Source organism: Polypterus senegalus, chromosome 2, assembly GCF_016835505.1.
Source record: "Polypterus senegalus isolate Bchr_013 chromosome 2, ASM1683550v1, whole genome shotgun sequence".
Classification (NCBI taxonomy): domain Eukaryota; kingdom Metazoa; phylum Chordata; class Cladistia; order Polypteriformes; family Polypteridae; genus Polypterus; species Polypterus senegalus.
In genome coordinates this window covers 87,199,926-87,225,567 of record NC_053155.1, presented here as the reverse complement: position 1 = coordinate 87,225,567, position 25,642 = coordinate 87,199,926, and the positions used below count along the sequence as shown (strand labels likewise).

Below are 25,642 nucleotides of genomic sequence, written 5' to 3'. Positions count from 1 at the left end.
GTACGCTGCTGCTGGAGTATGTGAATTTCCCCTTGGGATTAATAAAGTATCTATCTTGGTGATTTCAACATCCATATTGACATTACTACATGTAAACTGAGAAATGAATTCCTATCTTTACTGGACTGTTTTGACTAGGTGCAGCATGTTGATTCTCCGATCCACTCTGGTGGTCATATACTGGACCTGATCTGCACATCTGGATTACCTGTCGGCAACACTTTTAGCAGTTATTTGGGACTCTCTGACCATAAAGCAATGCTTTTCACTGTCTCATTACCTCTCCTTCCTCTTACCTGTAAACGTCAAATTTATTTCTGAAACCTTAAAAATATCTGTCCCTCTGTTATTGCTGGATCTATTTCTGATCTTTTTCTTTCTTCACCTATTCCATCAACAACACTAGATAGTCTTTTGACCACTATAACTCAGCCCTTCATTCAGCACTAGATAAAACAGCTCCTTTAAAACATAAGGAGGATTCCTTTAAGCGTTCCGCTCCATGGTATAATTCACAGCTACAATCTATGAAAGCAACTGGCCGATGCCTTGTGAAAATGTCACCGAAGTTTGGCCTCACTGTTCACATCCAGGCTTTCTCTGACCATCATAGGGCTTACAGGGATGCACTAACTGCAGCCAAGAACACACATTATGGCAGAATAACAGAAAGTGGCCATGAAAACCCAAGAGTTTTGTTCTCTGTAGTTAATAAATTACTTCAACCTGCATCTGGCCCTATTACCTCCTCTACTGAAGTCTGTGAAAAATTCCTCCACTTTTTCTGCAAAAAAATTAAAGATCTAAATAATTCAAATAACATAAATGCATCATCCATTTATATCATTCCCTGTCTTCCCACTCCATCCAGCTCCTTTTCTAAATGTTCACCAGTCACATCGGTATTTGTTAATGACCTGCTTTGTAAGATGAGGCCAACTACTTGTATACTGGACCCCATCCCCACCACACTTCTTAAATCCTGCCGTCATGCCACAATCCCGACTGTTACGACAATAATCAATACATCCCATGACACTGGGTTTGTGCCAGCCACTTTTAAAATTGCTTTTGTAACCCCCATGTTAAAAAGTCTGGTCTTGATGGTGACGATCTTAACAATTTTCAGTCTATTTCCCACTTACCTTTTCAAAAGTTCTTGAGCGTGTTGTAGCCTCCCAACTCACCAATTACTTAACCTCTAATAATTTGATGGAACCCTTTCAGTCTGGTTTTAGGGAGCAGCACAGCTGTGAAACTGTCCTTCCTTGGGTAACCAATGATTTGCTAATGGCAGCAGACTCTGGACAGACCAGCATATTAATTCTGTTAGACCTCAGTGCAGCATGTGACACTGTCAGACATGATATTCTACTGTCCAGAATGGAGAACATGCTGGGTATCTCTGGCACTGCCCTCCAGTGGTTCAAGTCCTATCTGACTGATAGGCAAGAGTTTGTTAGTCTTGGCAACAGCAGATCCAGCTCAGCACCAGTCACACAAGGAGTTCCTCAGGGCTCTGTCCTCGGCCCTCTTCTCTTCTGTATTTATGTGCTTCCCCTTGGCCATATTATTCGTAGCTCTGGACTGGGTTATCATTTTCATGCAGATGACACTCAACTCTATTTCAATGTCAAAAGTGTAACATCAGAGTTTTCTCAGCTCACAGCTTGCTTCAGTGAAATTAAAAACTGGATGGAGCAGAACTCCTTATAATTAAATTGCAACAAAACTGAACTCCTGCAAATTGGCACTAAAGCGCTACTTAAGAAAATGGGCTCCTTTTCAGTCACTCTTGACGGTGATCTCAGACTTTCTTCTGATGCAAGGAATCTTGGTGTCTTTTTGGTTCCTCCCTTTCTTATTCCGCCCACATAAACCACTTTAAGAAACTTTCTTACTTTCACCTCCGTAACATATCCCGTGTTCGCTCATTCCTCTCCTTTTCTAATGCTGAGAAACTTGTCCATGCTTTTATCACATGCCACATCGATTATTGTAACACTGCTGACAGGTGCCCTTTCTAATCTTATATCACAGCTCCAGTTGATTCAAAACTCTACTGCAAGAGTCCTTACTTGAACCAGCAACAGTGAGCACATCACACCCATCCTGCTTTGCCTTCATTGGCTCCCTGTGTCTTACAGGGCTGAATATAAAATTCTATTAATAACCTACAAAGCTTTAAATGGCCTTGCACTGGACTACATCAGTAACCTTCTAAATCACTATGTGCCTGTTCACCGACTAAGGTCCTCTGATTCTGGTAATCTTGTTGTGCCTCACACTAACCTGCAGTCTATGAGTGACAGGGCCTTCAGCTCCATAGCACCCAGACTTTGGAATGACATCCCAAACTTAATTAGATCAGCTGACTCCATTCATCCTTTTAATAAAAAACTTAAAACTCATCTATTTAGGAAGGCTTTTAACTTAACAACATTCTGCCCTTTCTTTCAGTTTACCTCTCTGTCCAGGTGCTCAGAATAATTGGTATGTCTGTTACAGTCCATCCAGAAAGTATTCACAGCTCATCACTTTTTCCACATTTTGTGATGTTACAGCCTTATTCCAAAATGGATTAAATTCATTTTTTTCCTCAGAATTCTACACACAATACCCCATAATGACAACGTGAAAAAAGTTTCCTTGAGATTTTTGCAAATTTATTAAAAATAAAAAAACTGAGAAATCACATGTACATAAGTATTCACAACCTTTGCCATGAAGCTCAAAATTGAGCTCAGGAGCATCCTGTTTCCCTTGATCATCCTTGAGATGTTTCTGCAGCTTAATTAGAGTCCACCTGTGGTAAATTCAGTTGATTGGACATGATTTGGAAATGCACACACCTGTCTATATAAGGTCCCACAGTTGACAGTTCATGTCAGAGCACAAACCAAGCATGAAGTCAAAGGAATTATCTCGAGGCACAAATCTGGGGAAGGTTACAGAAACTCTGTGGAGAGAGGAGAACCTTCCAGAAGGACAACCATCTCTGCAGCAATCCACCAATCAGGCCTGTATGGTAGAGTGGCCAGGCGGAAGCCACTCCTTAGTAAAAGGCACATGGCAGTCCGCCTGGAGTTTGCCAAAAGGCACCTGAAGGACTCTCAGACCATGAGAAACAAAATTCTCTGGTCTGATGAGACAAAGATTGAACTCTTTGGTGTGAATGCCAGGCGACATGTTTGGTGGAAACCAGGCACCGCTCATCACCAGGCCAATACCATCCCTACAGTGAAGCATGGTGGTGGCAGCATCATGCTGTGGGGATGTTTTTTGGGGCAGCAACTGGGAGACTAGTCAGGATAAAGGCAAAGATGACTGCAGCAATGTACAGAGACATCCTGGATGAAAACCTCTAGAGCACTCTTGACCTCAGACTGAGGAGACGGTTCATCTTTCTGCAGGACAACGACCTTAAGCACACAGCCAAGATATCAAAGGAGCGGCTTCAGGACAACTCTGTGAATGTCCTTGAGTGGCCCAGTCACAGCCCAGACTTGAATCCGATTGAACATCTCTGGAGAGATCTTAAAATGGCTGTGCACCGATGCGTCCCATCCAACCTGATGGAGCTTGAGAGGTGCTGCAAAGAGGAATGGGCGAAAATGGCCAAGGATAGGTGTGCCAAGCTTGTGGCATCATATTCAGAAAGACTTGGGGATGAAATTGCAGCCAAACTTGCATCGACAAAGTATTGAGCAAAGGCTGGGAATACTTATGTACATGTGATTTCTCAGTTTTTTTTAATCATCTTCTTTAATAAAACCCTTGTGTGCGTCCAGTGTCACTGTGTGTCCTCTGGTGAAGTGCGCATGCGCGGGGCAACACAGCACGTGTTCAGTCTCTTCCTGTGCATTCCATGTGCAGAGAGAGAGACAGATACACACACAGGCGCGCGCGAGTCGCATGCACGCACGCACACACACACACACACACACACACACACACACACACACACACACGGGCGCGCGCGCGAGTCACGCACTCACACACAGGGCGCGCGCGAGTCACGCACTCACACACACGGGCGCGCGCGTGTCACGCACTCACACACACTGGCGAGAGACAGACAAACACACACACAGAGGCATGCGCTTAGAGACACACACAAAGGCGCGCAAGAGAGAGACACACAGGCGCGCGTGCATTGTTGCAATGTTACTTTTCTTGGTTGTTTATTAAATGACAGATTTTTCAAATGTTCATTTTTTCCTCTGTGCTTAAAAAAGAGTTTTTAGCGAGCGGGTCATAAGGCTATAGCGCAAATTCTTGCAGTGTTAGTTTTCTCTGTTGTTCAAAGTTTTCTTAAGTGTTATTCAATGTTTTTACATTTACAGTAATCCCTCCTCGATCGCGGGGGTTGCGTTCCAGAACCCCCCGCGATAGATGAAAATCCGCGAAGTAGAAACCATATGTTTGTATGGTTATTTTTATATATTTTAAGCCCTTATAAACTCTCCCACATTGTTAACATTATTAGAGCCTTCTAGACATGAAATAACACCCTTTAGTCAAAAGTTTAAACTGTGCTCCATGACAAGACAGAGATGACAGTTCTTTCTCACAATTAAAAGAATGCAAACATATCTTCTCTTCAAACGAGCGCCGTCAGGAGCAGAGAATGTCAGAGAGATAGAGAGAGCATGACAGAAAAACAAATAATCAAAAAATCAATACGTGCTGTTGGGCTTTTAAGTATGAGCACTGCGATACAGCAGCCGCAAAGAAGGGAGCAATGTGAAGGTAGTCTTTCAGCATTTTTTAGAGTAGCCTCCGTATCTTCTAAACAAACAGCCTCTGTGCTAACAGCCCCTCTGCTCACACCCCCTCCTTCAGGAGCAGAGAACGTCAGAGAGAGAGAGAGCGCGCGAGATTAAAGCAAACAATCAAAAAATCAATACGTGCTTTTGGGCCACCGCGATAAAGCGGCATTTCTTAGAGGAGCGTCCGTATCCTCTAGGCAAACAGCCTCTGTGCAAACAGCCCCTCTGCTCACACCCCCTCCGTCAGGCACAGAGAATGTCAGAGAAAGACCAAGAAAAGCAAACAATCCGCTCGGGAAGCACATCGTATTAGTGATGGGTCGTTCTTGAACGATTCGTTCATTTGGAACGAATCTTTAATGTGACTCGGGAAGAACGAGTCGTCTCGTGGGAGTGATTCGTTCAGTCGTGCATGCGCATTTGCGCAACTTCCTATAGTTTCTGTATTGGAATTGATTCACCTGTTTCGAGTCTTGGGTTTTAGTCGTTCGTTCATCACGTGACAGCCCCATAAGCTTAACCAACTCAGTCTGAGCCAGAAACAGAATTGATTAGTTCATCTCTCGAGTCTTTGGGTTTGAGTCGTTCGTTCATCATGTGACAGCCCCATAAGCTTAACCGAGTATGCAGTCTGGTTTGGACATGTGCAGAGGAGAGATGCTGAGTATATTGGGAGAAGGATATTAAGGATGGAGCTGCCAGGTAAGAGAAAAAGAGGAAGGCCTAAGAGGAAGTTTATGGATGTAGTGAGAGAGGACATGCAGGTGATGGGTGTAACAGAACAAGATGCAGAGGACAGAAAGATATGAAAAAAGATGATCCGCTGTGGCCACTTCCTAACAGGAGCAGCCGAAAGAAGGAGAAAAAAGTAAATTCTAGGCATGTCCTATATATTTAAAATCCAACATCTGTCTGTTCACTTTTCACAAGAGAACTACTTAACAGATTTAGATCGGGTTTTTTTCTATAATTTGCTTGAACATTCCTGTTGATTTTGTGACATCTCTCATTGCACTATGTATCATAGTACTGATTTATTTGTGCAAATCTGAGAGAAATGCAGCGGGCCGATCGGAGAAGGACTGGGCCCTCTTCACTCACGCAGCAGCTTTGGGGAGTACCTTACCTCTGTTTAGTTAGTGAACGAGAAAATACTTAACAGATTTAGATTGTGTTTTTTTTTTCTATAAACTTTTTTTTTTTTTGCTTGAACATTCTGGATGATTTTGCGATTTCTCTCTTTGTGCTCTGTATCATAGTTCACTTGCTGTAACCGATATATTCACAGTAATCCGAGACAAAGGCTGCGGGCCAAGGGCAGGGGGAAGCATGGCGTCAGGAGTGGAGAGCCGGACAGGGCCCTCCTCATTGTCCTGATTCAATACTACATGGGCGGAGCCGTGGGGCACGGCTAGTTGTTAATATCTCTTAACAATATAAGGAAGGGGGCGGCACGGTGGTGCAGTAGTAGTGCCGTGCCCACATAGCAAGAAGATCAGGTTTCTTGTCCCAGGTGCTACCTGCATGAAGTTTACATGTTATCCCCATGTCAGCATGGGCTTCCTCCAGGTGTTCTGTCTGTCCTCTACTGTCCAAAGACACTAAATTGGCCATAGAGAGTGTGTGTTTGCCCTGCGAAGGGTTGGCACTATGTGCAGGATTTATTCCTCCCTTGCACCCTATCTAGCTGGGACAGGCTCCAGCCAACATCCCCTGCATCACTGATCTGGATTAAGTGGTTTAGAAAATCACATGACATGTCAAGAAGATTAGCTGCTCTATTCCATGAATGCTGCGTGCATTAACTCAGTGAGTTAAAATTTACTTTGGACTCAAATGAGAAAGAAGACCTAATCACAAGGCAATTTTTAAGCATACAGTATATTAATAAAAGAAATATATACTTTATGTACAGACTCCATTCGTATATTAAGAAAGACAACAGTTGAGAGATGGGAGGCATTTCTCTGTGCCACTTTCTTTGTTTAGAATAAAACTGCCAAGGCAAGGTTTATAAAAATAATAATACAACATTAATTTTTATTTCTAATATTTATTTAATATATTAATATTGTTGCCATTTTGGCTGAAAGAATACATTGTGTTGCTGTGCATGTAAGGCACATGCATCATTGTGTTATCATGTTTGTATTAAAAAAGATTTCCTTGTACATCAAGTTATACTCAAACTTTAAAATTAAAATCTTTAAAGGAAAAACTTTGCAAAGGGCTTAATTTGAGCCAAAAATTCTCGGAATCGGTCAAAAGCGCAAGAGTATGGTGTAGTTATTGACTGTGGTGGTGTGGTGTCTGGTATGATCAATCAACCTGCTGAGTGGCATCTTGCTGAGTTGATCGAGTGCATATTTTTGCACAGTTTATTCTACAATTACACACGTAAGCTTGGTGATTTGTTTTTCTGATGACGTTGACATTGACGGATTTGCTCATAAAGACTTTGTTTCCTGTGAACAGACTGTTAATCAAGGATATTACATTAAAGTTTTGAAGCATCCACAGGAAATCATCAAAACTGCATTTTGCACTATGACACTGCATCTGCACACACAGCTTTGCCAGTCAGAGTTTTTGATCAAAAACTATGCATTTGTTACTTTGAATTTTTGACATTTCATTTTGACATTGACAGGATCTTTCTATTTAAACAAGCACTATAACTTCCGCTGTACCAGACTTTGCTCTGGTTTTTGACTATTCTTTAAGTCATTCTTTAAGTTCTGACATTGTTTCTAATCAGGACACTCTGAATCTGCTTACGGGGTAATCCCCAGAACTACCTGTAGAGTCATTGGATTTCACACCTGCCCTTCTTCTGGCTGTCCTAGGTCTTCCCTGCATCCTTCAGCCCTAATATACACTTAAACAGCAAGGTGGTATTGCTCATTTTAGTTGTTCCTCCTACCAAGCCACATAACTCCACCTATACTATGAGAAGATCCCATTCATATTAAGTGGCCCATAAGTATCCTGAAAGTGCCAAAAGTAAAATAATGCAGGGAAAAAATACAAAGGGTTCTAATGGGGAAAAGATATGTCTCTGCTGTCTCTATTTGAAGACAGGGGGCCTACTGTTCAACAAAGGTGTCTGGCTTGTAACTTGGAACAGAGGCTTATGAGTTCAAGAATACAAGACATCTTCAGAGGGAAATCTGGTGGATCAAGACCAGGATTATTGAAGAGCATTCCTGACTGTACAAGATGCTTTAGACACTGGCCAGAAAGCAAGTCCTAGATATGGAATTTACCCTGTCATCAACCACAATCGGGCATTTATTATGATATAATTTAGGTAAAATAGACATTTTTCAAAGCTTCTATGCTTTTGTTAATCTGGTAAAATCTGGTTTATTTTGCAGTGAATGGGCAAGTAATGGGATTCTTGAGTAAATAAATAGTTTCTCTCTTAAATAGTACCTGCACGGACTACCATGATAAAGGAATTTAGTATTTCACCTTCTCTGAATGAACTTATTGTGTGAACCATTACCTATTAACTACCATAGCAAAAATAAAGTATTACAAAATTTGTCAGAATCTTGTACTAAGACATGCAAAATTTTGATCTAGTGGCATTACAATATTCATCCATAAAAATCCTGGGTTACCCATCTGCAGTTTACAATATACATAGTTTACGGTATACCGTATAGTATAGACCGGGGTGGGCAAAGTCAGTCCTGGAGAGCCGCAGTGGCTACAGGTTTTCATTCCAACCCAACTGCTTAATTAGAAACTAATCCTTGCCAATCTCAGACCTTATTTAATTTTATGGATTGTTAGTCTGCAATGCAAGGTTCTTATAGCATAGATTTTTTCCTTTCCAAAGATATCATCCAAATGATTTGAAGCCTTAAATGGATAATTGTCAGTCTGCCACATTTTTCTATTAAGTGTTTTATTAAATCCAACAGTGCATGATGAATACACACAGATGTAAATGGAATCAAGGTAGATGGAGAACTGCTGGCAGCTTTGTCATTTACATCTTATTGCTAATAAGGAGCCATTAAAACAGGGAATGCAGCTGTTTAAGATTGAAATAAGCAATTAAGGTTGGGGACCCTTAACGAGCAAGACCACTAAAATGAAGAATCAAAGTTACACTTAAGCAATAAGTGCTTCATCAGCAATAATTGACTTCTCATTAAGAAGGTGTGTTGGAAGAAAAACCTGCGGCCACTTTGGCTCTCCAGGACCGACATTGCTCATCCCTGGTATAGACCAAAGCCTCCAAGCAACATACATGTTTTAGTGCCCATCTCCCATCACTCAACTTCACTGTGTCAGTGGGGGACCTTGTTTGTTGAAGGGCCTTAAGCCCACTCTTAACTAGGAATGACCTGGGTGAAACCATTCATTTAGTAATTCATTTTTAACTCACTATCCTAAAACAGCACTGGTCACACCATAAAAACATAATGATAGATTTGAGTGTTTAAATAGTTGACAAGTTTGCTATATTTATGTAGGTGCTCTAAAGTGCAATACGATGATGGTCTATGATCAGAGTGTTTTCATAACAAAGCAAAGACTACTTTTATTGAATCTGTATTCTGTATTTGAGAATGTGACATATGAATGTGTATTTGACAAAACTAGAGTTTTAAAATCTCTTTAAACTACCAATAAAAATGCCAAAAAAACCTTAAAATAGAAATAACTATGCGATATAAAAAACGAACATTAGAATTAAACATTCAAACAATACAGAAATAAAAAGTTAAAATAACCCTGGATAAAAATATACAACTTTTTTATCAACTTAATACTTTTTCGCAAAGGAAATAACACTTAGGCCAAACTTAGAACTAAGTGCAAATGTGTCTATTGCCAACATAATAGCCCTATTACTGACCATTACGGTAACGGGCTGAAGAATAGTATTCGTTCAATATCAGGCTACTAACATTTCGTATCGTGTGCAGGCGTAATCTATTCAACCTCCCAAAGACAGATGGCAGTATTACGATGTAGTTGACCCTCGGAAAGATTTGTAGGCGTGTATTAGTTTATTTTATCCGGTCGGGGGCACCGGCAAGTGGTTTATATTTTCATATGAGTTCGTCTCTTGCCTGTTGGTAGAAAAGCTGCAAGTTTACCGAGTGATCCGTCAGTATTGTTTATTTCCCAAGCTACTAGAATGGCGGACGAAGATGATGATGGAGGAGTGAGTAGACACTAATTATTACCGAGTCGATTTGCTTCATTTTTGTCTCTTTGCTACTGCATTGCTGGTTCCGTTTTGATAGAAGTTATGTCTAGCGGGCATGTTTTAGCGAGTGTGTTTTGACCAGGCAAAAGAAAAAGACTATTGTCTTGAAAAGTGGAAGACTTTTTAATACTCTTCATTTCAAACATAATACCGTCTTGTAACTAATCTCACGCATTCATGTTGAGAAATGACCGTATCGTGACTTCACTTTTGTGTCTTACGTCTTTGACACCCAAACGCTAGGTTTTCGTTAAGCAAATGTTTCTGTTAGTTTCCAAAATGTGTTAATAGTGGGTTTAAATATTACATTTATGTGCGTCTGCAAACACACGATTTCATTTGCACATCTCCTTTATATTGGTAGTGTTATGCGCCTCTCTATTTATTATTTATGTAATTAGTATGTGAGTGTGTTCAGTTATAAGCAGGTCCTAAGCTACCAAGTGAAACTCCTGTGCATTAGGTATTGGCGAATGCATTAGGTATTGGCGAAGAAAACCGATTCTGATTCAGAGTAGTCACAATGTATCGGCGTTAAGAAGCAAAAAAAGGTGGGAACTGCTTATATCCAAAAAAGTTTTTTTTAAACATTATATTGACAAAGTGGATGGTGTTTAATTTCAAAATACATAAAACATGGAAAAGTATCAGTCATGGCTGTCATGCACACTGCCAGTCAAAAGTTTTAGAACACCTCAGTTTTTATTCAAATTTTAAAACGATGAATGACCAAAAATGGTGAAAAGGTAAGCAATAAACTGCCATAGGGTTAAATGTAAAGTTTAATTTACATTTACAGTTCCGTTCCTACAACAGTGATGTAACCCAAAGTTTGGTGCAAGTCGAAACACACCCTAGCCTAAGTCACTTACCTATCCAAACACATTTGCAAAATCATAATCTAGAGCATAAAAACACAGCTAAGCCACAGAAAAAGGAAAAGAACATAAATATACTGTACTGTAGTAACAGAAAAAAATGACAAAAATGAGTGTAAAAAATTCCTTACCTTTATTCTTTCTGATCTCTTTACAATTTCACTTCCATCGTTATGGCTTTCCTCTTCTTCGAAGCACTACCATCTGAAGACTCTGACTTTTCGTTTAGGAGCCATGATAAGGGCCACACAAATAGAACACTTCCCCCGCACGCAACAAAACCCCCAACAGAGAACTACTTTGCCAACTCCCTCACTCATACGCTGCATTACTGTGTATTCTTTCGCTGTGCGCAACAAAACTATTTCGCCCACGCTGCATTACTGCGTATTCTTCCGCTGTGCGCAACTAAACAAGTTCGGCCATGTAGTAAGTGCGATGCTAACACTCATGCCTCAATTTTTGGGAGTGAGTGTTGTAAACTCGAAACGTTGTAACCCGAGGACTCCCTGTATTACAAATGGAACAGCTAAATGGTTACAACCTACAGATGTTTTGCAGCAAATAAAGTAAATTAATCCTTGCAAGTTGAAGCAAAAAAATTGCACAGGGGTCCCAACTTCTGTTGATTACTTAAAAACCCGTGTCTGTCTTAAAGCAGTTGGAACAGGCTGTGTTACTACACCCTCTGAAGTACTACTTGGGCAATATTCCAGTGATAATGGCACAAAAACAAATTAAATGAGACAAAGCATTATTATCCTTAGAAGTCTGGCCTTTCATTAAGAGAAATTGCAAAAAAAAAATAATAATCAAACTGTCAGTGAGTACAATATCTTATACAATCCAAAAGCAATTGGAAACTGGAAGAAGCTGTGACAGGAAGAGATCTGACAGACCCAAAGTCACAACCCAATCAGAAGACAAGTTTCTGAGCGTCACCAGCTTGTTTAACGGGAGCCTCAAATCACAACAGCTTCAAACAGAGCATAACAGTGGTCGAAGAAAACAAGTATCAGTTTCTACTGTGAAGAGGAGACTTTGTGTGGCATGTTTGACTGTGTGAGTGACAGGAAAAAGGCCATTCCTTAAAGGACAAAATAGGGTCTTGGAAAAACCCATCTGTGGACTACTGCAGAATGGAAGAAAGACTTATGGATCAAAATATGAAATCTTTGGTTCATCACACAGGGTGCTTGTATGCCATTGAGTTGGTGAAAGGATGGTTCTTCAGTGTGTAACATCAGCTGTCAAACATGGAGGAGGAAGTGTGATGATCTGGGGCTCTTTTGTTTGAGGCAGAGTTGGTGACTTGCACAGAGTGTCTACTTCTGAATCAAAAGGGTTAACACAGTTTGGCTGTTATATCGGCAAAAGGTGGCTACTTTGAATAATGCATTTGAATACAATTTTGTACACTTTAATAGGACATAAGGCTTCTGTGTATCTGGTTATGGAGGAGGATAGGGCAAAAAGTTTTTTAAAGGGATAAACAGGAGGGAAAAAATTGTTTTCAGAATCAGCTGATCAAGTAACATGAAATCGGTGATCAGTATTTGACTTAAAAAACCAGATTGGAGCATCCCTAGCACTTCATTTGTCTTGCTTAGTCTTTATAGTCCAGTGGATTAGATCTTGGTGTCAAAAATCTAATGCACAGTTTGGTTGGAGATCATGTAGAAAAGACTTTATTTTTTTGGTTCTGGCTACTTATATGTTCTAGATGATGTCAGATGAATCATTTAACTGTTGTAAACATTCAGTTTTGTTAAGCCTGTTAGACGGCTTTCACTGCATCTCTGGACCCAAAATTACCTTGAATAAAACGAAGCCTACTTTTCTTAGTGAGTTGTCTTCAATGACAGACTGCTCAAAATAATTGTTCACTGACTGCCTTGCAACTGTTTCAATATCAAACATTTAAAATTACAAGAAACCTTAAAGATCTGTCAGAATTACATTTTTGCAATTTGAAGGAAGCAACAAACAAAATGTTAAAACATTGCCTTATCTCCCTTTAGCTGAGAAAATGGCAGCACGGTGGCGCAGTGGTAGCGCTGCTGCCTTGCAGTTAGGAGACCTGAGTTTACTTCCCGGGTCCTCTCTGCGTGGAGTTTGCATGTTCTCCCTGTGTCTGTGTGGGTTTACTCCGGGCGCTCTGGTTTCCTCCCACAGTCCAAAGACATGCAGGTTAGATTGATTGGCGATTCTAAATTGGCCCTAGTGTGTGCTTGGTGTGTTTGTGTGTGTCCTGCGGTGGGTCGGCACCCTGCCCAGGATTGGTTCCTGCCTTGTGCCCTGTGTTGGCTGGGATTGGCTCCAGCAGACCCCCGTAACCCTGTGTTCGGATTCAGCGGGTTGGAAAATGGATGATTGGATGAATAGCTGAGAAAATTAATATTGTTAAAATAACTTTCCAAACTACCTGTTTCTTTTTCGGAGTACCTCTTTATATACAGCAACAGATACTTTTATTAATTAATTTATTTTCCTTTAAAAAATTAGATACAGTGCAATGCAGATGTATTCATCTGCAACAAAAAGGACCACATTTAATTGATGACTCTGCATAGAGCTAAAACAGAAGATATGACATTATCAACCTTCTAGTTTTACTACTTAGTTATTTTCACATTTTCAGACCGTAAAAGAATCCGAGGTCAATTAAATCACACTTGACTAGTTACCTTTGGAAATTAAATGTTACACTCTTCTCTCCATACTTTGCTCTGAACTCCAGTAATCGCTATCACCAATTTAGTATTTATTAGGTGGTGCATCATTAGCTCAGGGCAGCACTGCTGCTTTGCAGTAAGGAGGCAGGGGTTCATGTCTCTGGGTTTGCCCTGTTTAGATTTTGCATTTTCTTCTCTTGCCAGTGTGGATTTTCCTCCCTTAATCCAAAAACGTGCAGGTTAAGTGAGTTAGTTTTGCTAATTTGGCTGTCCAGGTGTTGTTCCTGCCTTACACCCTAGAATTGCCAGGATAGTTCTCGGCTGTTCCATGTCCCTGTCCTGGATAAACAGATTAAGAAGATGAATAGATTGTTAGCTAAAAATATTGGTACTAATGTAGAAAATAGTGTAAGGCTGAGATACTATTATTTAAGGAATAATCCATCCAAAAATGATATTTTTTTTTATATGTTCCTTACCCCATGTGGTTCATGGTGATGGCCAGCAGAAGATTTTAATCTCCTGTTTTAACTGAGAATGGACATAACAATGTTTCTGATAGAACTGGAGTCTCTGGAGACCAATACTGAATGCCGAACAATATCAAAAATATCCATGAAAGAACTTCTGCTTACTTATGTTGCCCAATCTACATTTCAGGTCATCCAGTTATATGCAAACAACATACAAAACACATGTATTTTTGCTAAAATATTGCTAAATACTTAAGGAAAATCAGTGTAGTACATGAACAGGAAACATGTTCTAACAGAGTTGGACATTTATTGAGAAACATTGACGAAGTTGTATTGGTTCACTCTTGGATCCTTTATTTAATAATAGATTTTGGTTGAAGACCTGAAAATATTCAGTGTCAAATATTTGCAAAAGTAAAGGAAGCCAAGAAAGGGGAATTTTTTTTCATGTCACTGTAATAATAAAGCTTACCAGTGTTTCAATTACATTTTGTTTTAAGATGGTGTGTTATTTGTGTGGTTGGTGCATCTTTTGAAAGGAATATTGTATTTGTATTTATTTGATTTATTTGTATGCTTGCATAAAAACAAAGTTATTTTTTCTACAACCTGTAGTTTGAAGAAGATATTGAAGAGGTGGGAGGTGGCATTGATGGAGGACAAGGAAAAAGAAAACGATTCTTCTCTAAAGAATGTAAGATTGTTTAGGTTATCACTTTAGAATTAAATCAATGGAACCAGGGTTAAAAATTGTACAAATAGTTTTTTTTTTTTTTTTTAAGTTGTTTACTTTTTGTCATACTTCATTCACTAATTTTTAGTAAAGAATATTATTTTTGTTTCAAGTAACAGTAGCAGTTTAAACAGACTGTGAAACATTATACACCATAATACCTTTAACCCCCACCTTTTTTTATTTTTTATTTTATTTTTAAACTAGAAGACCTGCCCATTGTATGCAATATAGAATAATCATTGACTGTGGTTTTATAGTAATCCTAAAAATATTAACAACAACAAATAATAAAACAGAAACATAAAAACAAAAGTACAGTAAAACCTCGATTATCCATCATGTGTCTGGACCGAGGCAATGACAGATAAGAGAAAAGAGGGATGACAGAACAACTACTTTAAAAATGATATATAGTAGATTAGTTTAGCAAATAGTCATATTTACTTACAAAAAAATATATTGGCATAATTTAATAATATTAACAATATTAATTTATACAGTATTGTAATGACCAGCATAATAAGCAAATACAACTCAAAGCTATGGGAGTTTTCTACATTTTACTTTGAGTCTTTATTCCATAACAAACGGTGCCCTGTCTTATAATCCATTATCTGGGTTACAGAGCACATCTCCAAAACAACTAAAGAAAGTTTTCCCTACCAATAATTATCTCCTGCCATTCACGTTCTTTTTCTTTACCACAAACACTCCTATTTATTGTCTACTGACTCCCTACTCAGAACTTTAGTCCGCTTCACCTTCCTTTTTCTCCTAACTTCTCCTGTCACTCACCTCCTAAGAGGCGTATCCACCCCTCACAGAACAGAAGCCTTTCACTCACTTCTAGCACTTACACAGCATTCCGCCTTTTCTGCTCCCGCAAAGCGCATCACAATATATTAACAAAATGTAAAACAACAGAATATAAAAAGAAAATTACAATGCAGAAGAACATTAATAAAGAATAACATTACCATCTGTGGTTTCCATTTTCGACACGGTTTTCAATTTCGTCAGCATCACGCTTTATATCCATTGTTCTAACTACTCTGTAAATTGAAGCAGTACTTGATGCCCTTGTGCTGTTTCATAAATGTTTAATAACTTCATTTTTTTGTGACAATTCCAACACCACATGCATATGTTTATTGGCCATAACCCTGTATAGTAGTTTAAGTATAACAAAAGAGAAAAGCTGAAGGTGTGTAACTGACACTGTGATTTCAAGATGCAGCAAGACACGTGGTGCTGGAGAGAAGCACTACATGCTAGCAAAAGGGAGAGTTGTTCCCATGTGCATAGCTTGCAGTGTAACATGTGGAAGTAGTAATAGGTAGACGCTGACAAGCACAAGGTTTTTTTGCCATGATTTTTAATAGAGACTGATGGTTAATCGAGGTTTTACTGTACTATTTTGTTCATAAAAAAACTTGTGTCAGTTTGTCTAGTGATTGTTCTGTGCATTTATCTGCAGTATAAACTAACTCTTAAATGAAGTGTCGCATAAAGCTTTAAAATACTTCACTTGCATATAAAATTGACCTTTCCCACTCCTCTGCACAGCATGTTTAGGTTTGTATATTACTAATATGTATTCTCAGTGTTTGATGCATGGAACAACATACTTGGCAAATGCAGAACTTTTAATGTTGCTTATCACATTTTATTATTTTTGGATTTCTTACATAAACATGTAATTTGTCCAAAGGTGTATGCATTTTCACCATTTTAGCTTTCAGAAAGACCCATTGAAGTACTGTGATTAGTTTGAAAATTACAGAAACATTTTGATATTCTGGAGTGGTGATGTGGCAGAATGGTCAGCTTTCTTACCTCACAGGTCCAGGGGCCTCTCTTTCCCTTCCAAGTTACAGTCTCTGTAAAACCTGAAAATGTTCCTGTGACATGCATGCAAGGTAAGGTAAATGGGCCTGTTATGAGTATTAGTTGTGGGTGCAGATCAGATTTTCTCTGCTCTGTCCAGTTATGTAATATTGACCGTCTGTCTATTTAGTTTCTACCACACTTATCCATTTCATGGTTATAGAGCTGTTCATTCATGCCTCTCACCTCAATTTAAATAATTCAGGAATCAAAAATAAACCAAGAGAAAAAATCAGGTAACAAAACAATTTTCTGAAAATCGACCAGGCAAACTTACTGTATATATGTTTAAGCTGAGTGACATGTCTTATAAAATACAATAAATGTACTTCTCTTGTAAAAAATACATGTAAAATATTCATAAATTTGTGGAAATTTTTTGTTTATACTCCCTACAGTGCGGTGTATGATGTATGGTTTTGGTGATGATCAAAACCCCTACACGGAATCTGTAGATATTCTGGAGGACCTAGTAATAGAATTTATCACAGAGATGGTAAGTTTTTGTTTAATTGCATTAGGTTATTGTAATGTTAAAAAAATTAAGTTGTTACATTTAATTGATAAATGACTCTTTAAGATTTCATGTCTAATGATCAGTAGATATTAAATTTTGCATTTTGATACAATTTAGAATTTGATTTACATAGTCAATTCCAGTGTGCTTACATGTTGCTTGCAGTTTGTATAACATTTTCTATCATTAATTCTGATAATTTTTACCAAATGTGCATTGACTGTTCTTCCTATTTTAGATATACTTGGTTAGTCCCTTACAGCACGAGTGAAGATTTTTTTTAACCTCTGTCCAACCATTCATGTCCTGAACTGGCTTAATCCAGTAATTCGTTTTTTATATAAATGGTTTGTCCTGAGAGTATTTGTTTGGTTTTGCTTTTTTGTTGCTAATTATATTAGAAATAATGTGCAAAAGAACAGGTGAAGGATTGTTCTATAATAAGAAATTGCATGTCAAAATAGTATATGCTGACTTCTTCAAAAATACATTAGACAATCTGATGATCTATAAATCCCTTCATAACTGGATTTTGTTGTTCACTGAATGTTTCCAGGTCTTCCAACAGTTAATATATAGTGTTTTATGTAATTTATTGAATGGACCATTATAAAATACCTGCTTAAAAATCAAATTACCTCGTAAACTTTAGTAAATTGTGTATTACCTTTAGTGTTAATTACTGCAACCAAATGCTTTCCTTAATTCAGCTGTAGGCTTTTCACATTATTGTAATAGCATTGTGATTTAAGTCAGGGGTATTGGTGGATTTTTTCACCATGAACAGCTGATTTTGGCCATAAAAACAGCCATAACCTGTAATTGGGATTAGGTCTGGACTTTGACTCAGTAAAAACTTTAACTTTTCTTCTTTTTAGCCATTCTGATGTGAACTTGTTTGTTTGTTTGTTTGTTTGTTTTTTTGGGTTACCTCATGACCCCACTGTGCTTTAGCTTCAGCTCATTCCCGATTCGATATTTACCTTAAGAATTTTCTGATACAGAGCAAAATTCAAGATCCCTTCAGTTATGACAAGTCATCTAGGTTTTGAGGCAGCACAATATCCTCATACCATCACATTACCGCCACCTTCTTTTACTACTGCTGTATTCCATTCCTGCTGTGGAAAGTTGTATTTGCTTTATGCTGGACACAATAGGACAAAAAGTTCCATTTGTATCTATTCTGTCTATAGAAAAACTCCTAAAAGACTTGAGAATGGTCCAGGTGCTTCTTGGCAAATGAACGATGAGAATTAAACTTCTTTTTGGTTAGCAGTGGTTTTCTGCCTTGATATTCTCCAGTAGTCTTGATCTGTAAAAATTGCCAAATGCATCTTTCACAGCAAATAAGCTATGTTTAACTATGCTCTTATTTGCTGAATATTTTCCTGGAAATTCTCCTTGGGGTCAGGTTAGACAAATTACTTTTTTCCCCTAGCACCCCATGATGTTCTGTGAGGCCAGTGTGACAGTAAAGAGCTGTAGCAGTTTAAATGGGAGAGCACCCCACTGATTATATAACACCCCGGAAATGAAAGGAAAATTTTCAAATACATTTAAACATAAATTGTGCATGCAAAATGAAAACTGGAAATGGGTTGGCGTATTTGTGTCTTAAATGTAATGTCTTTTTGTATGGACTTGTATGTGAAATGTGTAATACTGAGCCTACCCATTTAATAGTATTATCTATAGTGCTGTATATTTGATACAGACCGGAAGGAGTGAAAAATCCACTTATTTGTTGTGCACTTGGTAGCAGTGGCAGTGAATGAGCAAACGCTCCAGGAGGAAAAAAAAATAGTTTTTCAGTTTGAGAGTGGGATTACCTGCTATCAAATCTGTGGTGGACAAGCCTTAGTGAATTAATGCTTTGTGTCTGCAAGTAATTTTACTGTTCTAACATTTATTTCTATTCATTTATCTCCCGGAGGCAAGGTGGAGAGCACTGCTGCTTCACAGCTTAGATCACATTTTTGGCCACCAAGACGGGCCCAGCATAGTCCGCAGATGTTTCCCTAGCCATCTGGGACACTTAAAAGACAATTCCAAAGTTATCCACTCAAACTAGTTCAGTTTAAACTTCTCCATTTACTATTTTGACAAACTTGAGATTGGGCAAATTCAACAGGTTTCGCTCATTACTACTCTCCAATGAAGTTTATTCTTGCCCATTGTCTCGCTTAATGTGTAGTCATGAGCACTGTCTGTTACTGAGGCAAGTGAAGCCTACAATTTTTTAAAACGTTTTGGTTTTGTTTTTTTTTTGTTTTTTTTGGATGATGAATGATTTTTGCTTCTCCCCTGCAATAATTTGGGCAGGCCAGCCAATATGAAGGAGATGTTGTTTCAAGTGTTTTCCATTTACAGATTATGGCTGTACTTGTGGTTCAGTGGAGTCCCAGAGTATTACAAATCGCCTCTGTCAGATTGATAGATATTATCAACTTCTTTATATTTTCAGAAATTTCCTTTGATGGGGTAGCATTATGTGATGAACCTAGAAGCTATACAATTCAGAGGTAATCTGAAAAACTGGGTCTCAAGTTGGTTAACTGGCAGGAGACAAAGAGAAGAGATAAAAGGAGAGTGCTTCATGTGGAATGAGAACATCAGTGGGGGACTTCAGAGTTCTGTCCTTGAACCATTACTTTTTTTGATTTATATTAATGACATAACTTGTGAAATTTGCAGAGCACACTAAAACTAGAGGAATGACAGACACTGAAGGAGCAGCAAAAATAATTAAAAATGGACAAACTGGCCAAGCTTTAAAACTGGGTGAACACTTTAAAAATTCAGTCTAATGTAAAAAAAAAAAAAAGCAAAGTACTACATGTGGGAAACATGTGTGTCAACTATAAATATCAGAATATAGACACTGTTGTAAATTAATCAAGCTCTAAAAAGAATTTGTGTTCTTTTTTTTTTTTTTAACCCATTTTCATTATCAAAGCAATGTGCAGAAGCAATTAAAAAGGCAAATATATATTCAGGTTATATCATAAAATATGTTGTGCAAAAAAAAAAAGATATAGCAGCACTTAAAGCTGTGCAGAGGAGAGCAATCAGGTAAAGTCTAGCATTTTAGGATATGTCATACTCTGACAGACTCAGAGAATTAAACCTGTTTGTTGTTAAACAGATAAGGGTGGGGACCTAATCCAATTCTTCAAAATTCTCAAAGGCATTGTAGATCCAGCAGAATTCTTGCAGCTTAAGGGAGAATCATATACTCGATGTGCATTTAAGACTGAAGCCAGGAAGCACTCCATTGCCCAAAGAGTTATTGGAATCTTTAACAAATGGCTGAGACGTGTAGTTAAGGCAGAAACCTTGACAACCTTTAAGAAGAATGTGCATGAGATACTGGGACAGCTTATCTATTAGCTAAAAAAAAATGAGCTTGATGAACTGTATGGTCTCCTCTCATTTGTCACTTTTTTATGTTCTTATGTTTGTTGAATCTTTGTGCTGGCAACTTGGTGCTGATTGTAAGAGCCAAAATATGTTAAAAATTATATTGTGCAGTGCTAGCTGCATGGCTGTAATGAAGTCTGCCTGTTTCCACTCAGTTGACCTGTAAATTAGTTGTTCATTTGATAAACTAATTAGAAAATATTGATTCATAATTTTACTCCTAATTCTGTCCCACAAACAAATTATAGAAAAACTAATAAAAATAAAATACTAAGTAGCAGTCATCATGGGTTCTGAAGAGGAAGATTGTTAAACTTTTCATTTGGGAACCTCAATTAGTTGACAAAAGCAAAGCATAGGACATCATTTACCTAAAGTTTCAAGAAATCTTTCAAACAGTACCACACCAAAAATCATTTTGAAACTAGAAGTGTTGAGATCAGTAGCAAAGTAGATGTTGGTTGGTTATGACAGTGATTCTGATTATAGTTAGTAAACTTGAAATTGAAGTAAAAGGAAATTGGAGGAATAGCAGATATTGATAAGACAGCAGTTGAACAATTGAAAAGACATGGACAATCTTCAAAATTAGGTAAACACTTGGAAAATTTAGCTTAGTGTAGAAAAACACAATGTTTTTTGACATTTGGACATTGACTTCAGTTTCCCATTATGAAGGCATTTAGCAGAATCAATTAAAAACAAATATAATGTTAGATTATATTGTTAAAACTGTTGAATGTAAATCAAGCAATGTTATAGTTGGACTTTATGCAGTTCTGGTTACCACATTACAAAAGGGACATGGTAGCTCTTTCAGTTTTACAGAGAAGAGCAACCAGAAACAACCAGAGGATGTATCCTAGAACTAAATAATGTGTCCTATTATGATGGGTTAATGGAGTTAAGTTTCTTCAGTCTTGACCAGTCAGGGCTTTTTGGCAACCTAAATCCAGGTCTTAATCATAATCATCAACGGCATTGATAAAATTGACTCAGCAGATTTATTTTCATTAAATAGTAAATCACATACTCCGGTTGAAACTAAGGGGAAGTACATGGAAGAGTGAAGCTGGAAAGCACTTTTTTTTTGTTGTTTGTTTTTTTTTTTACACAAACAGGCAAGCAGTAATAGAGCAAACTGCTGTGCCATGTTGTTGATATGGAGACCTAGACCAGGGGTGCCCACACTTTATCGGCTTGCGAGCTACTTTTAAAATGACCAGGTCGAAATGATCTACCTACATTAAAAGTGAGATATATATATCTCTCTCACACACACACACTGAATATACTTTATACATAAAATATATGTTGTCATACCTTGCATAACTGAATAACCTTTGTGGCACAATAACAATTCAATACATTTATGGTCACTACAGTATTTGGATTTAATAATCTTCATGTAGGAAAAGGCTGACTCGCGTAAATAAGCCGAATAATGTAGTCAAGGAGGTAACTCTTGGAAGTACTTTTTATGCTTAATGATCGAATGACTCACCCGGAACGATGCTTCGGTGTGTCTGCCTTTGCTTTTGAATTCAGCCGAGTGAAAAATGACGGCTGTCCGATTAACTGCGATTTTAGTTCCCAGTCATTTCTCCTTCTCAGATCACTTTTCGGAAGGAAGTCAGTTTTGTAGTTTTTATGAACAGTTCGAAAGTGCCTTCCACATTTTCTTTCTTTGGAATAGTAATGATAGATTGACAGATCAGACAAAGACACTTCAATTGTGAGAAAAAAATCCTCTTCCAATTCCACATCCAGCCCATACCCTCTCCAAACAAATTTTCTTGTAAATCCCTTTTTTAGTCGATATAAATTGGAAGGCTAACTAGATCAATTAGCTGGAGTTTTGCAGTAGCTCATGCGTTTGATCGTGCGTGTGGAATGACCAGTGTGTTAGAAGAAAAGAGATCTCAGACTGGCTGTCCGTTATATCAATCAAGTGGCAAATGCCATAGGGAGGATATATGATAGATGAACGTTTAAAAAAATATTTTTTGAATGCAACGTGATCTACCTGCACTACCTTCGTGATCGACGTCTTGGGAACCCCTGACCTAGACTATTTTTTTTTTAAAAGTATATTGGAACAACTTAACCTTATTTTGTCTTGGTAGGGTCCTAGGTAATCTTATTTTCCCCTTTATACTCTTTATTGGGTAGACCTTAACAAAATGTATTAAATCCTATACTGTTATCACTTTTGTCAGGTACACATTTAATTATATTTTTTAGATAATATGCCCAAATTGTAAGTAACATGAGTGTGACAAAAACAGCATTATAGCCAAAGTAGCAGTGCATCTGTAGACAGCTCTCAGTCTTCTGTCTGACTTGCTCTTTGCTAGCACATGGCCTTTAAATTGAGTACTGAAACAAAAAGCATGCCTGTCTTGATAGACTTTTATTCATCATGGAGAAATGGCAAAAGGAGAGAGGTGGTCTTCTCTTCATGGCAAAAGAGTAGGCCAGGGTGACCAACTTATACCATTCCTGTCACAAATGATAGACCAATGGGTGTGGGCAACTCCCTTGGTTCCTTCAGTCGTGTTTCAGCATGAGTGGACCAATGGGGTACAGAATGACCAGTTATAAACAGTCATTTCAGTTCTCCAGAACCTGTTTCATATGGTTTTCCTGCTGAGGATGGCTTATAGGCTTATGTAATATCTGAACAGAGTCACCGTTGCCAAACCATTTCGATGCATGCTGTCAATCCCTCCGTCATAAATTTCACATCCTGAGTTAGTATTTAACACTTCTTTCTAAAGACTTGTGGGTACCTTAGGTAAGAAACAAAGCACAGCTGTTCTTATCAGTAAAGCAAAACATGCCTCCTGAAAAATATCTAATACAAACTTAAACCTATTCTTATAAGACATAATATATACAATAATAATGCAAGATATCACAAATGCACTTTTTAATATTCTTTTGTTATGTATTTTCTGCAGTCCTTAAATCAGTTCATTTCTGCTTATATTAATTTCTGAACATTTGTAATCCCCATTACAGCTATTAACCAACCAACCATGAGCTGCTTCTGTTTTTAAGTGAATGCAATCAACATTCTGTTCTTGTGCATCTAGTAGAGTGGGTAGTGTTAAATATTCATAGAGGTAAAAAATTTCACAGAACCAGCAATGTTGATAAGTAAATCTGCTCTGTCAGTTGCATCCATTAACAGACAATATGATTGTTTGTAAGTGCATATATAAAAAATGTATTCCTATTTGTTGCTGCCTCTACACTAATCAGGGTGTAGTTAAAATATGGATTTCAAAACATCCAAATGTGTAAATTGTAAAGTAACTGCAAAAAGTGAATAAAACAATGTAAAATTACTAATCAAGTCTTTTTCTTTTGACAGACTCACAAAGCAATGTCAATTGGACGACAGGGACGTGTCCAGGTTGAAGACATAGTGTTTCTAATCAGAAAAGACCCTAGAAAGTTTGCTAGAGTTAAGGATCTTTTAACCATGAATGAAGAACTGAAAAGGGCACGTAAAGCTTTTGATGAAGCCAATTATGGATCTTAGCATTCAGACTACCCTATTGATTATTCTCATGTATAAAACTGAAACCTATTTTATAATTTCAAATCAGTTTTTTTTTAATCCTGGCAATCTTGATTTTTTGCATGTTTTTCATTTATTTTGTGTTTTAAATGTGCCATGCTGAATTTTTTTTGACATTTTGAAATATGAAATTAAAATAGTTTTACAAAACATGTTCTACTTTATTTTTTTTCCCCATATATTGTTTTTATTGTCACTATTTGAGTAACAGAATAAACTTGTAAATTAACTCTTTACCTAGAAATCTTCTTTACGTACGGGTGTGGTAAATGTCATAAAAATGCACTATAGATATAAATAAAGAGTGATATGACCACTTTAGCATAGCTCAAAACCCCATTCAACCGGCACTATCAAATTCAACAGAAGTCTGTTTTATGGGTTTAGCTGTTTCTTTATTAAGGTAGCTGGTACAGTATGTATAGTGGAGGATGCACTAACTGCAGCATCACCGAAAACTAATTGCAGTGTAAATCATTTTGTGAAGCCAAGCATTACTGCAAGAACAAGGACATGCTGGTGATGCTAGCTGAACAGTTAATTTTACTGTGCAGGAGTAAGTGGTGATGTTTTTAATAGACCAGAGTGAGACTTACCCCAAGGAAAAGGAAGAGAATATTTAAAAACAGTGGCCTTATTCAAGAGTTCAGGAGATTGTGAGACTGACCAGTGCAGTGATGTTGTGTAGGTGTTCTACTGGGCTATGGTTGTGCATCCTGAATTAAAAGGGACTAAATCCCTGAATAAACCCAGTTGTCATTTGTTGCATATACTCATTATCTTCTATTCTCATGACCTGTGTTTAGTGACTGAGAAGGTCAACAAAAGAGAACTTACTGCTGCTTTGGACTGACAGGAGCAGATTGAGCTGATTTAAGCATCTAAAGTGAGGTTGCTATGTATCACCCACTTGGACATTGTGGTGGGATTATATGTTTGAGGTAATTTATGGGAAAAGATTCTGGTGGAGATAAAGGAGGTCTAGTTAGACCTGTTAACTGTGATGTCATAGAAACATTTCCAGTGCAAATGAATTGAAAATAAGATGAAGTTTGCAAGCAGCTTTGACTGTTTTAAACATACTATTTTTATTGCAGAAAATTGCGTTGGTAGAATTTTACATAAAAACATAAACATTAAGTGAGTTAAGCAATATACTTTAAATATTTTTTATTTACACAGTTCTATTAGAAAAGGCATATGTTGAAGTACAATTTACCTTTTGTATGATTGTTTTTCCCCTTTTTTATTGTCTAGGTAATAATGTATAATTTGTATATAAAATTAGAACATGTTCCCATTTTTTGTAGTTCATATAAAAAGGCAAAGTGTATTGGCCTACTGCAGTCATGAGCATGTTGATTCCTCCCGAGGATGAGAGTGAACACTGACAGTAATTTCCCCTACTTTCCATCCACTGTTTTGAGAGGTAAAGCAAGGATGACACGTTCCATTA

General features: G+C 37.7%; 2 protein-coding genes across 3 annotated transcripts in view; one reads left to right on the top strand and one right to left on the bottom strand.

Moving 5' to 3' along the window:
- The window catches only part of LOC120523130 (high-affinity choline transporter 1-like), a 40,764-nt gene extending 29,708 nt beyond the window's left edge, over positions 1-11,056 (bottom strand). The window contains exon 1 of one of the 2 annotated variants that reach the window (XM_039744127.1): positions 11,015-11,056. The gene's annotated coding sequence lies outside the window, so the exon portion shown is untranslated. The remainder of the gene's footprint in view (positions 1-11,014) is intronic. The other variant, XM_039744128.1, reaches the window with a different exon arrangement.
- taf13 (TATA-box binding protein associated factor 13) lies at positions 9,779-24,264 on the top strand. Its single transcript, XM_039744129.1, has 4 exons — positions 9,779-9,960; positions 14,650-14,728; positions 17,056-17,153; positions 23,977-24,264. The coding sequence occupies exons 1-4, from the start codon at positions 9,934-9,936 to the stop codon at positions 24,145-24,147; spliced, it is 375 nt and encodes a 124-aa protein (XP_039600063.1). The 5' UTR covers positions 9,779-9,933; the 3' UTR covers positions 24,148-24,264.
- The last annotated feature ends 1,378 nt before the right edge of the window (positions 24,265-25,642 follow it).

Excerpts from the sequence above, each read along its gene's own strand:
- taf13 (XM_039744129.1), top strand. The coding sequence starts at position 9,934 with ATGGCGGACGAAGATGATGATGGAGGA. Across the intron at positions 9,961-14,649 it reads ACGAAGATGATGATGGAGGA|TTTGAAGAAGATATTGAAGA; the intron begins GTGAGTAGACAC and ends TACAACCTGTAG. Across the intron at positions 14,729-17,055 it reads ACGATTCTTCTCTAAAGAAT|TGCGGTGTATGATGTATGGT; the intron begins GTAAGATTGTTT and ends TACTCCCTACAG.